The sequence below is a fragment of the Eurosta solidaginis genome, chromosome 2 (assembly GCF_040869045.1).
Source record: "Eurosta solidaginis isolate ZX-2024a chromosome 2, ASM4086904v1, whole genome shotgun sequence".
NCBI classification, from domain to species: domain Eukaryota; kingdom Metazoa; phylum Arthropoda; class Insecta; order Diptera; family Tephritidae; genus Eurosta; species Eurosta solidaginis.
In genome coordinates this window covers 72,722,095-72,736,543 of record NC_090320.1, presented here as the reverse complement: position 1 = coordinate 72,736,543, position 14,449 = coordinate 72,722,095, and the positions used below count along the sequence as shown (strand labels likewise).

The window sequence follows — 14,449 nt, the reverse complement described above, 5'->3', positions numbered from 1 at the left end:
TAGCTGAACAATTATTGGGTTTCCATGGTCGCTGTAAATTCCGCCAATACATTCTCTCAAAACCCGAGAAGTAAGGCATAAAGTTCTGGCTGGCTGTTGATGCACATATATGCTATGTGTGGAAGATACAGCCTTATTTGGGAAAGGGAATTTCTGGGATTCCAGAGCGAAACCAAGGCGAGCGAGTCGTATTGGATCTGGCGGAAGGGTTAAGAGAAGTCCTGGTGAATTACTTTATGCGGCAGAAGTATCAACGCGTATGTTCGGCAACAGAAATGTTGCTAATATTATAAAAAAATCACAGGAAACCACTCAAATATACGGAAAAAAGATGACATGTGAGCCAGATGAAATATGCTTGAGCAATGTAGAAGCTTTGGCATACTACGTAGATAGCAAGTCGACGACTCATAGGTACAAAACGACTCGGAAGTGGAGCATCAGGGCAGGCCATAAAGTTTATAAAAAAACAAAATAAAAAAAATAAATGTAAGGCGCGATAACCTCCGAAGAGATCTAAGGCCGAGCTTCTCTTCCAATTTGCGTCGTGCTCCTCTTGATTTTTCCCTACAAATTGGCCGGACGGGACCTACATGTTTTATGCCGACTCCGAACGGCATCTGCAAGGCAGATGAGTTTTCACTGAGAGCTTTTCATGGCAGAAATACACTCGGAGCGCTTGCCAGACACTGCCGAGGGGCGACCCCGCTTAGAAAAAATGTCTTCTAATTGAAAAACCTTATTTCTAAAATTTTGATGTTGCTTTGCCCGGGAGTTGAACCCAGGGCATACGGTGTGATAGGCGGAGCACGCTACCATCACACCACGGTGGCCGCCAACCATAAAGCCATAAAGTTTATCCATCATTTTATAATCCAAGAAAAGCTAAGGCAGAATGCTATCCAAATGAAATTGATGTGGGTGAAACACGTGCGGAAATTAAAGTCCAGTCCGTATTAGATAAAACTGTTGAGCGTTTAGTTTTAGCAAATCAAGAAGTTTTTGTTAGTTTATTACCTACAAACTTGATGTATACTTTATTCAGCAAGTGGGGTTGCGATGGAAGCTCTGACCATAGTACATATAAGCAAAAGTTTACATGCAGTTCTGACACTGATGAGTTTTTGTTTATATTTTCTTTCGTTCCTCTTCAATTACAGGATGAAAAAGGTAACATTGTTTGGCAGAATCCTGGACCTTCTTCTACCATGTATTGTCGTCCAATTAAATTTATTTTTTCTAAACAAACAAAAGATAACCTACCCTATAACTATTTGTTGGATCAGGGTTTATTTAATTTAAATCTATTGTCTTTTCTACTTTGTATGATACTTTACTTTTAAGTTTTTGTAATAAGTAATTTTCACATAATTAATTTAAATATTTACATTGTTATTATTATTATTGTAATTCACTTTTACATTCCTGACTGGTACTATAAAATAATTTTGTAAAAATTGTAGTGCCAGGATAAATACTCAAATAAATACAAAACATGTATGGACATATGTGCAGTCACTCACATAAATAAGTAGACACCCCTTTTTGGACAATTCTTACAATTTTCACTTTCGCAAATTTATTTTAACTAATTTCCCATAAGAAAATTTGTCACGATCTATAACAAAAACTAAATTACTATTGGATTTTTTGCGACCTGTGTTCTTATAAATATTTGGCGATTCTGCTGGCTCAAGGTCTCAAACGTACAAACATTTTTTTATTAATAAATCCCATGCGGCGGCAAAAACAACGAACCATGTAACAGCGTTTACGTAGGAACAACAAAATCAAAATTAAAAACCAGATTGTCGCAACACAAATCAGATTTAAAATATTGCCAACAGTCTAATAATCAAAAAACAGCACTAATGGCTCACTGTGCAGCTAGCGGCCATATACCGAGCTTCGAGAGCGCGATCATTCTCCAACAAGAGCAACACCGCAATAAGCGCTTTACATTGGAAATGCTACATATTGTAAATACTCCAGAACATATTAGACTGAACTATAAAACGGACATTGACCATTCCGCTCACAACTATAAATATTTACTAACAAACAAACGACCAGTACCAAACTCCACGTCACGGCGGAAGGACCTGTAAAATAATGTATGTGATATTTTTAATCAATTTTATTGTAAAGTTTTTGGTTTTATTTATTAATAAAAAAATTTTTGTATGTTTGTAGTTCCCTGAAGACGGTTACCGTAGTGTAACCGAAATATATCGGAAGAAAAAAACCTATGTGTTTCATTTAAAGAGACCTTGAGCCAGCAGAATCGCCAAATAAAAACTAAATTATATTTAAAAGAAAAATTCGACGAATTGGGGAGTATTTTTTCTTCGCAGGCTCCAAAATTGTTTTTTTAGGTATGCGTAGTGGAACTTTTTTTCCTGAGCCCAAATCCTATCGAAAAATCGATGGCGCGATATCGGTTAACTTTCGTCCATACAAACTGTGTTTCATTTAAAGAGACCTTGAGCCAGCAGAATCGCCAAATAAAAACTAAATTATATTTAAAAAATGTTTGAAATATTTGATGAATTTTCATATTTTAACTTATTTTCCATAAGAAAATTTGTCACGATCTATAACAAAAACTAAATTATATTTAAAAAATGTTTGAAGAATTCGACGAATTTTGATAAAAAATTTAAATTTTTTTCCGAATTTTTAGAATTTTTTAGAGTATTGAGATTTTTAGTCCATTCAATTTAAGTACAATAAAGTAATATTCATGACTCCTTTAAATTTTTTTGGATCTATGTCAATTATTCACATGAGTTACTGTATATGAAATAAGCAAATGTATGCATATGAAGTAAAATTTTGGAAAAAAATAAAAAAAAGAACATATGGCTGAAAAAAATGACGTAGTTGTAATAAATGACTGCATATGAAACGGAAAATCTCATAAAATAATTTTGTCCAGCTAGCTTGTTCTACACGAAACACTGTGCGCCGCCGCGCCGATATTTTTGACATTCGACGGCGGCGTGCGAAAAACGACCAAAATCGGTGGTGGCGGTGGCGTATATCTCTAGTATGCACATATGTATATGTATGTACATATGTATATGTACTTACGTATATATTTCAGTTCATATAAATATTTAGAGGCAAGTTAGTATGCATCGGTCTCTATTCGCTTTCCAAGCACGCCGTTTCCTTGGGAAATCGCTCACGTCTGCATTTAAACGTGAATTATTCCACTGTGAAATCGCAAAACTTACAATCAGCTCGTTTGAAAGCGGTTGCACGCTTGAGTGGTGCGTGTTAAGATTGTTGTGCAATCGTTGTTGCCTCTTTTTCTTTCGCTCTGTAATGTCACGGATGCTGAATTTCTTTCAAATGTTTTACAGTTGTAGGTGGTTTGTCAAATGCCACTGTTTCACACTGACTTCGCACATACCAGCACCTGTCGATGCATATATGTACATATTTTTTATATAATTTCATTGATGTGATGCGTTTTTAATGAGGCACCTGCAAGTAAATTATTGAGACTACAAAAACGTGGCGCATAAAAATGTGTGTATGTATGTACATACAAAGCATAACCTTAAATAAATGTAACATTCGATTCTAGAATCATTGCAGCGAAATACCCTGCAAAACATACCACTGGTTTTTATTTGGTAATCATCAAACAATTTACTAGTCGTTCTTCAGTTAAACAGCAGACAGCACTTACACTTCGATCACGGAGTGGGAAGTGCTCTGCTTGGTGTCCGATACCAAGTTATAATCGGCGGTAAAGACTTTCTCTAAATCCAAATCGTCGGCCCCAGATGGTATATTCCCTGTAATGCTAAAAAATTTAGAGTAGAGCGATCGTGGAGTGGCTTAAAATAATATTTTATGGGTGTACAAGAGTGAATCATGTACCGAACTCTGGGCTAACTGCTCGTGTAGCTTTTCTACCAAAGCAAGTGGGTAGACGCGGCACTGCATAGAATGGTTATAAACAAAGAGAAAGCCCTGGCATATAAGAAGTGTGCTTTAGATATCTTCGTATGCATTGCCGGGGCTTTCAATAATCGCTCTAAACGGGTGATCATGTATGGCCTTAACTACATTGAAGTACATCCAGCCGTAAACCAGGCATACTTAACCAACGAACCGATATCATTTCGCTACGATAATTAACGTTAATAAATTAAACAAAGTCATTTCGTTTCGTTTATTAACGTTAAGAACGTCAAATTAACGAAATGATTTTGTTTCGTTTTCTGCCATATCAAAACGAAATCAAATCGCATTACCACCAACGAATTACACAAACAAATAACATGGAGTTTGTGTGTATGTCCGTTCGCTGTTACCACCTTACGGCTTCACCATGGCTATAGCATTGCCAGCACAATTCAAACATAAAGTATCACGTTTTTGTTAACGTTTTTAACGTTAACGAAAGCTTTTCGTTTCGGTTAAAAACGAGATACCATTTATCTTGATAATTTCTTTATCGATAATTGCCGTCTTCCAGTGAGTTTTACAGCTCCGGCTCACGCTCAATTCTCACGGGAATGCTCTGGATCATTGAGAGACTTGAGAAGCAGATGTCGTGAAATTTTCGCACACGTGAAATGTGATAGGGAGATGTCGCCGCTGTTTTTCATTTAACTCATACGGCGAAAGCATTGTGTACAGTACCAGTGTGTCAACTAAGCGATAAATGTTAAAATTACAAACAGCCTCGCTCACCTGATGCAAATCTCAGGTCTAGAGTTGCATTTTTGGTATATAAGAGTACTTTAAGCTGAGTGGCATTTGATAGTTTAATAAAACTTTGTAGTTTTAACGGATGAAATAGTTGCATATATTTCCGCGGATATAAGAATACTAGAAGATTTGTAGCCTAACAATGCGCAAATAAAACGGTGCTGTGAGTGGAAGGAAACCAAAGAAGCGGGCAAAAAAATGAATGAACGAAAGTTTAACTACTAAGCCGGAGTCATTGGTGCCGTATGTCGTATCTCTGTATCCGTATCCCTAACGTAATCAGCTGTTTATCGTTACGACGGTAAACCAAAACCCAATTGGTTGGCTACGATACGGTTACGACTTTAGCGGCACCAATAATCGATTGCATTGATTCTCATAAGGTTGGTCGAATCAGCTGTTATAAGGTTACCGATACGGTTACCGATAAAGCACCAATGTCTCCAGCTTTAGATACGTTTTTATGCAATAACATTGTTGTTTTTTCGTTTAAAAATGCTGTTACCAGATTCTTTTATTACACAAATATAATGAACTTGGGTACAGAAATTCAGAAATCTTAGAAAATATTTTACCGATATACTTCGTTGTTGAGTTTAAAAAGTTTTTCACAACAATTTGAAAAACTCTACGTTTACTATGCTTTTTAGACTTAGAGAAGTAACCTTGTATAATAAATTAAATTTTTAATGAAAGTCAATAACTCTGGACTGAACAATTTTCGCCATGAAAGAAATTAAAATGCTGTGGAACAGGAGCAACACTTTTGTGACTACATAAACCCTGTTTCAATCTTTTAAGCCCTGCACAGAATCCTAATTGACCGTTTTCAACCGAAACAACAATGGCAACCCAGATTTTCCCGTTATGCTCACTTAAGCGAGTGCCTATCAGAAAGAAGTCAACACACTTGTACTTATACACTATGGGTGAAAGGCTAAGCACCGACATCTATTTTTGAAAAATTAGGTTTATTAAAGGCAGCGTTGCCAAACTAAAAAGAAGTAATTAACAATTTATCTGGCTCACAAATTGAACCAGACTTCTATCTGGATTTATCTGGCTCAAATCGTTGTTATTGCATTTACATGCAAAATTATTTATCTGGCTCAGGATTTTGCCACGGGATGATGGCAAATTTTTCGAAGTGTTTCAACGGAAACGGTGTAAATTTTTTGATAAACGATTAGCTTAACGTTAAGGTGCATCCCTGCCGTAAACAGATCGATCGGCTGCATGTAAAATTGCAGAAAGCATAATTCACATGGGAGTTGTATGGGACCACGAAATCAGTAGACAGGGGCACGTCGCAGGGCTGGGTACTATCAATCAGCTCTTTGATGGATCGGGCGATATACATATCTGAGTATCTAATGTCGGGTTGAACGCTAATGCGGAGAGGATGAATATGGTGGTGTATACTAAGTGGTACAATGTCCCAAATCGGACCTGGCCTAAACCAAGAGGAGTGACCTGCATGAGAAACCTTACAAAAAATATGTAGGAATCATTCTAGACAGTAAGATTTCGTGGAAGATAAAGTAAAGAAGACCTCAACGGCTTTATGTGAATGTAAAAGAATGCCTAGGTAAATCTCTTCGTAACGTGCTTTAAAATCAGGCCTAGTTAATCATTGTAGGAATTGCCGGTTGAAGGAGGAAATTATATTTCGAACCCGTCTATCGTATTGTTGTTGTTGTAATACTGAATTGCTCCGCTTTATCTGGCGATTACTCAAGGAATAATGATCAAAGTATTCTAGAAGAAGTCCAAGAACACTAGCAGTTTAAACAGTGCTCGAGCATAACCGAGTCACTGTTGGTGTTGCATATTACATAAGCGTTTCCCTGCTTTCTTTCTTAGCGATGCCTTGTTTGGAAGCAATTTAAAAGGAACAGATTCATAATAAGACGTACTGGCCTTCTACTTTCTTGAGGGGGTGTTGCTGTGCACTTCGTGAAAAAGATTTAATCGGTAACAATGTTATGTTACGTGATCTTATTAAAGATAATCATAATATTTTGTTATAGTCCTTTGTATCCGCGAGGATATTAACTGGCCGGGCAAAGCTACGTTCTTCACTTATGGTCTAGATACTACAAGAAAACTTACTGAAACAAAACCGCTTCTGAAATTTTAGTTGCCCTTTGCGGAGGCACGCCTACGCCTCTTTACCCAAAGAGGAATTTCCATACGCAACAATAAAATACATTTTTGAAAAATTTTCTACGTTTTCTACATTTTTTATATTCAAACATTTTATGTAATTCGTGGCGTAGTAAACATCTTCTTAAGATTAGTAAAAAGAAAATAAAAAAATCTTAGGCATTTCCTTTATATAAATGGACCAAAATCAGCGAAAAATGTGTCATTATATGAAGACATATTCTTGCTGAACTTTGACTTAAAAATTTTGGCATAAAAATTGTAAAAATTTTAGGATAAAAAAAATATAAAAGGTTTTTTGGGACTGCTATCGACGTTGATGGTCCTTTGTCAGATACACGTTACGTTACGATACGTTCTGGCAACAAGCACCATTAAGTTCTATCTCCTGAACGATTTAATATGACCGCATTGAAAACATCCTAGACCATCCCACCGCCCTACCCCCTTGTTGAATGATGGACTTGGGGTCGCCCGTGCCTGTCTTGCTAAATATGTGTATGTATATATATATTTATAATAGGATTCCCCTCGGTTAGAGAGGATGAAATTTGCATTTCGAAAGCTGTGAAGCTATTAAGCTTTGTATTGCGCTTATCAACCCTTGATTTCAAAATTGCTCGGTTGTATATAGGAGCCGTGCCCATTTCAATTGAACCGAGGCCTTCGAGCGAGTTATTCTATTTGAATAGAATAGAGTAAAGAAATATATTATATGCTGCACAATCACGCGCTTTCTTTATTAATAGGAATTCAATACTGATCTACATTTTGTATACTTAGGGCTATTTATAATACTAGGATGCAGCGGCATATTTGCAGTGGAAAATTGTTTATCAGTCCTTATCCATTGCTTAGGTTATTTACTAATACTCATCTATTGTTAAGGTTGTTTATCAGTCCTTATGCATTGCTTATGTTTTTTACTAATACTTATCTATTGTTAAGGTTGTTTACTATTACTTATCTGTTGTTTGTTTGTGGAAAATTCCGTTTCGGTTGCTGCCTGATACGGTTTATATCGATAATGCATTCCCTGCATGTTATAACGTGTTATGTGGTGACGTCAGCGGTGGCGTTGTAAACATTCCTTAACTCTCCCCCTTGTTAAGAAAAAGTGTCCTCACTTTTTACTGTTGTTGTGTTCTAAGGCGGATCAATTCCGCTTCGTATATTTCGTTAGTGAGTTTCTCCTTTTTTCTTCCTGCTTTATTTTGTAGCATTGGCATATTTTGGCCGAAGAGTACACAAGGAGTGCTAGAGTTGCTAGGCTGAGAATGCTATACAATGTGAACTTTACCGGATGTTCTTCTATAGGTATAGTATATTTGTACATTTTTTGTATGTTCGTAAATTTGTAATCTGACTCTGAAGTTAGAATTTTTAGGATTTGTAATTGTTCGTTAGTGTGAGAATGGATTGCGTTTTTTGTTTTTTCTTGATGGTTGAGGTATGTTTTTTCGTTGTTGTTTGTGGATATGTTATTTGGATAAGTTTCAGTCCTTTAATTGTATATCCATTCCACGTATGTTCTCCCTATGTGATGATATTACCGTAATCTAATACTAATGTAGGATTATTGTTTTCTTGAATGATGTTACATTTAGCTTCCTTATTATCTAAAAGTGGTATAATACAATTATCATCTGCCAATTGGTGACATATATTCATTCCTACATAGTTTCTACATTTAGCTACTCTAGTATATTTGTTGTTACATTCAGCAATATGTTTGTCAGTAATTATTTTTCCATGTCTATACATTAGTGGTGTTATATTATACAATTTACACTTGTTTGTTATAAGTGGATATTTATAAATAGTTATTACGCGGTTTTGGTATAGGCAAATATGTATGTATATCTGCATATTCTAGTACATTTATTATGGGTGTATAAAATTGTTCATTTGTAATTATTTCTTCAATATCATTTAAAATTAAAGTGCCTGAATAAAAATTTCCATTTTTTGCAAAATTGATTGTATTTGTGATGGCTACAAGTTCTTGATAGACTTCGTTTATTACTATTTTTTCTGATACTGATTTAAGATCTAAGGTTTCTAAGATTTTTTCAAATTGAGAATTTATCTTTTGTTGTTGGTTGTTGTTTGAATAAGTTCATTGAGTCCTGTCTTAATTTCCATTAGGTCGTCGTGGTCTGGTGTTCCTGCTATAAATTTTGAGATTGAACCTAAGAAATTTAAGGATCTCTTAGCTCTATGCGAAGTTGATATAAGTTGCGATTTCAAGGTTTCTATCCTGTTTATTAATAAAGTTTCTTCCTGATTTTCATCTCTTGCGTACCTGTTTCTTTTTATTTTTTCGTATGGTGCTAGATTTGTACTCAGGTTAGCTATGTGGTACAAATATTTTGAATTCTCAAATAAAAAGGATGGCTCTGTCTCTGTTAACACATATTTTTTGTTATTCAAATCAGTTATTTTGTCACTGTTAGCAATTTTCAAAAGTAAGAAAAATATTATTGCGATTATGCACATTTTGCTTGTTTTCTAATATTGTGTTTGTGTATAACTTTCCCTCTTGCTGTTAAAATTGTGTCCCCACGATCTTCTTCTACTTTGTGTTTATTATATTTCGTTTTTAATTTATTTCTTCTATCGGTACGTATATAAAATCACCTTTTTTGTATGTAATTGTGTGTCTGTTTTTGTTATGATATTGCAGGAGTTTATCCTGTTTGTCGATTAAAATGTCCTCTATTTCGGGGTATTTCTCTCTGTTAAAAAACACTTCCTCAGGTTTGAACCCTGTGGTGGAATGAATCGTCCTGTTTTACTGCTTTACGGCGTTAAACAGTTCTTCTCCCGGTGCCGTATAATTTTCCTGTGCTAGAGCTGTTGATAGTTCAATTAGTGTACTGTGTATGCGTTCAACTTGAGCGTTCGTCGTTGAGTGGTGTACTGTTGTGACTGAGTGTTGTATATGTAGTCTGTCGTATACTGATTTAGCTGTCTTTCCATTTATCACATTCTCATTGTCTGTCATTAAATATTTCGTGTTAGAGTATATTTGTGTGAGTATTTCTTCAATGCATTCGTGGCAGTTTACTTTATTTGGAAGTTTGCGTAGATAACAATATTTGGAATATTTAAATGTAGAACTAATGTATATGTTGTTATTCATGTGGAATATGTCCATTTGTATATATTCGCCTACATGTATTGGTATTGGGGTTTTACCTATTGGTTGTTTGTTAGGGTACCTCTCGTATTTATTTTGTAAACATACTTCGCAGTTTATTGCTTCCTTTTTACACATTTCTCGAATAGAAGGCCAAAAATACTAAGTATTTCCTGTATGTTGTTTTTATAATTCCTATGCGCTCTTTTGTGAGTTTGTATGATAATCTGTCTTCGTTCGTTCAGATCAGTTACGTCTTGAAATTGTGTTTGTGCTACAATAATTTTACATTTGGCGAAAATGGAGCTGATATCGTTTTTGAAATGAAATAAAATTTCCTCATCTAATTTTAGAGCTTTGGTTACTCCTGGTCGCATAATTGATTTTAAACTTGAAACTAGGGTATATTTATTTTTATAATAGATTATATGTCGTGTATTATTTGTAAAGATAGTCTGTGACACAATTTCGTCTTTATTTGCGTCGTGAATTGGTATAGTTTGGTTGCGGGAAGAGTTTAAAGGTTGACCCTCTTAAACTAATCCACAGGTGAGCTTTCTGTTGAGTGTTCTGAGCAATCAGTTGTCGTATTTATTCGTTGCCTTGAGAGAGCATCAACGACTACATTCTGATGTCCTGGTTAGTATACTAATTTCGCACCATACTATTCTATTAAATTTTTCCATCCATACAATGGCTAGAAGTTCCTTTTCGTTGGTACTGTAATTTTGTTCAGCTTCATTGAGTGTTCGTGATATAAAAGCGATAGGTTGTCTGTTTTGGGACAGCACTGCGCCTATAGCGAAATTGCTGGCATCTGTAGTCAGGTCAAAAGGTTTCGTGAAGTCAGGTTGATAAAGTTCTACTTGAACTTGAAGCGCATTGCTGATTTTATCGATAGCTTCTAGAGCTGCCTCATCTAATTTAACTTCTACTTTCGCACTTTTGTTTCTAATTACTATACCATTCTCGCCGCGTAAGTGTATAGTCAATGGTTTAGTGATTGCTGCAAAATTTTGAATAAACTTCCTGTAGTAGCTAGCTAGCCCTTGGAATGATCTAAGTTCTTTTAATGTCTTTGGGATAGGATATTCTTTTATTGTTTGGATTTTCTTGGGGTCCACAGTTAATTTATTGTGTTTTATTATATGTATGTCCTAAGTATTCGACAGAGTTCTGAAAGAGGTGCGATTTTTCGTTAGAGATTTTCATATTGACGTTATGCAAAGCGTTTACAATAGTTCTTATATGCTCTATATGTTCTTCGGGTGAGGAAGAATATATAAATACGTATATATGTATACGTATGCAAATTTTCCAATGTAATGGCGGAGAATATCGTCTACGCATCGTTGAAATATTGAGGGTGCATTCTTAAGCCCAAATGGCATCCTGATAAATTCATACTTAGCGTCGTTTACCGAAAACGCGGGTTTCTCTCTGTCTGATTCTTTTATTAGTATTTGGTGGAATCCTGATTCCAAATCTATAGTAGAAAATATTTTTCCTTTCCCTAAATTTTGAATAGTCATATCTACGTCTGGGATAGGGTATCTGTCTGTTATTGTTTATGCGTTCTTCTGATAATCTACAACCATCTTTCTTTTGGGTTTCCCGTTTTCATCGGTGCCCTTTTTTGGGACTGTCCAAATCGGAGAGTTGTATGGATTTTTACTTGGTTGAATTATCTGATTACACTATTCAACAAATTTTGATCAACTTCAGTCTCCAAGAACAAAAAAGGCCTTTCCTAAAGCTAAATGTTCTCCTGATTCCGAATATGACTTCCATTTCTAGTTTCCGAGATATCGGCGAAAATATGAAAATTCCCATTTTTGCAGAGCACTACTTCATATAGGTACGGCAAAAATTTGTATTTTTCATTTTTTCGTTTTAAACTGTTGTGAATTATGCATTATACTAATTCCCATAAAAATGTCTTGCCTTCACCTCCCTTCAGTATCTTCAGCAGTTTGGTCAATATGCCAAAAAACGTTCAAAAAATGTTGAAAAAAAACGAAATTTTTTAAAAATTTCACATTTAACCACTTTAAAATCGGAAAATTTCTTTTGATGAAAAAAAGTTAGCTCTCCTATGTTGTAGGTAATTTAATTACGAAAATTCTAAGCATACCAGTACAACAATCAGACGTGTCATATGTATTTAATTAGCGAGCTTTGCTCATATTGCTTTATACAATGGTTTTTGTAATTGATATTAGAGAAAAATTGTAAGTTTACAAACGGCGATGGTTACTAGGACATGTTTCTGAATTTCACTTCTTCATCAGCTAGCTTTTCGGGAGCTGAGCGTTGAACTCGAGTCTCCAACATTCACATCAGTGCAAGCCTTTTTTAGCTGCTACGCCATATGAATGTCCCGTTGTTCGCTGTACAATTGGTCTCTAAGAGTTGCCTTTTTTGTTTATATTCCTTTTGATCACCATGTAGGCACATACACTCTGTATGTAGTTTATTCCTAATGGTGTGGATATGATTTTTAGGCGTGCTTTTGAAAGCTTAGTAACATTTGTTCGGATTTTTACAGTATTTGTTTTTAATACTTCCGCTGTTACTATTATATCAATATGATCATATGTATTTAATTAGCGAGCTTTGCTCATATTGCTTTATACAATGGTTTTTGTAATTGATATTAGAGAAAAATTGTAAGTTTACAAACGGCGATGGTTACTAGGACATGTTTCTGAATTTCACTTCTTCATCAGCTAGCTTTTCGGGAGCTGAGCGTTGAACTCGAGTCTCCAACATTCACATCAGTGCAAGCCTTTTTTAGCTGCTACGCCATATGAATGTCCCGTTGTTCGCTGTACAATTGGTCTCTAAGAGTTGCCTTTTTTGTTTATATTCCTTTTGATCACCATGTAGGCACATACACTCTGTATGTAGTTTATTCCTAATGGTGTGGATATGATTTTTAGGTGTGCTTTTGAAAGCTTAGTAACATTTGTTCGGATTTTTAAAGTATTTGTTTTTAATACTTCCGTTGTTACTATTATATCAATATGATCATATGTATTTAATTAGCGAGCTTTGCTCATATTGCTTTATACAATGGTTTTTGTAATTGATATTAGAGAAAAATTGTAAGTTTACAAACGGCGATGGTTACTAGGACATGTTTCTGAATTTCACTTCTTCATCAGCTAGCTTTTCGGGAGCTGAGCGTTGAACTCGAGTCTCCAACATTCACATCAGTGCAAGCCTTTTTTAGCTGCTACGCCATATGAATGTCCCGTTGTTCGCTGTACAATTGGTCTCAAAGAGTTGCCTTTTTTGTTTATATTCCTTTTGATCACCATGTAGGCACATACACTCTGTATGTAGTTTATTCCTAATGGTGTGGATATGATTTTTAGGCGTGCTTTTGAAAGCTTAGTAACATTTGTTCGGATTTTTACAGTATTTGTTTTTAATACTTCCGCTGTTACTATTATATCAATATGATCATATGTATTTAATTAGCGAGCTTTGCTCATATTGCTTTATACAATGGTTTTTGTAATTGATATTAGAGAAAAATTGTAAGTTTACAAACGGCGATGGTTACTAGGACATGTTTCTGAATTTCACTTCTTCATCAGCTAGCTTTTCGGGAGCTGAGCGTTGAACTCGAGTCTCCAACATTCACATCAGTACAAGCCTTTTTTAGCTGCTACGCCATATGAATGTCCCGTTGTTCGCTGTACAATTGGTCTCTAAGAGTTGCCTTTTTTGTTTATATTCCTTTTGATCACCATGTAGGCACATACACTCTGTATGTAGTTTATTCCTAATGGTGTGGATATGATTTTTAGGCGTGCTTTTGAAAGCTTAGTAACATTTGTTCGGATTTTTACAGTATTTGTTTTTAATACTTCCGCTGTTACTATTATATCAATATGATCATATGTATTTAATTAGCGAGCTTTGCTCATATTGCTTTATACAATGGTTTTTGTAATTGATATTAGAGAAAAATTGTAAGTTTACAAACGGCGATGGTTACTAGGACATGTTTCTGAATTTCACTTCTTCATCAGCTAGCTTTTCGGGAGCTGAGCGTTGAACTCGAGTCTCCAACATTCACATCAGTGCAAGCCTTTTTTAGCTGCTACGCCATATGAATGTCCCGTTGTTCGCTGTACAATTGGTCTCTAAGAGTTGCCTTTTTTGTTTATATTCCTTTTGATCACCATGTAGGCACATACACTCTGTATGTAGTTTATTCCTAATGGTGTGGATATGATTTTTAGGCGTGCTTTTGAAAGCTTAGTAACATTTGTTCGGATTTTTACAGTATTTGTTTTTAATACTTCCGCTGTTACTATTATATCAATATGATCATATGTATTTAATTAGCGAGCTTTGCTCATATTGCTTTATACAATGGTTTTTGTAATTGATATT

General features: G+C 35.2%; 1 protein-coding gene across 5 annotated transcripts in view; it reads right to left on the bottom strand.

Annotated features, from left to right (window-relative positions):
• LOC137242194 (beta-1,3-glucosyltransferase) overlaps positions 1 to 14,449 on the bottom strand; it is a 220,829-nt gene that overhangs the window by 109,982 nt on the left and 96,398 nt on the right. The window contains exon 9 of one of the 5 annotated variants that reach the window (XM_067769571.1): positions 3,342 to 3,492. The exons of the other annotated variants lie outside the window; for them this stretch is intronic. Within the exon in view, the coding sequence (XP_067625672.1) occupies positions 3,481 to 3,492 (12 nt within the window). The 3' untranslated portion in view covers positions 3,342 to 3,480. Of the gene's footprint in view, positions 1 to 3,341; positions 3,493 to 14,449 lie in introns of those variants that run through there. 5 annotated transcript variants of the gene reach the window in all.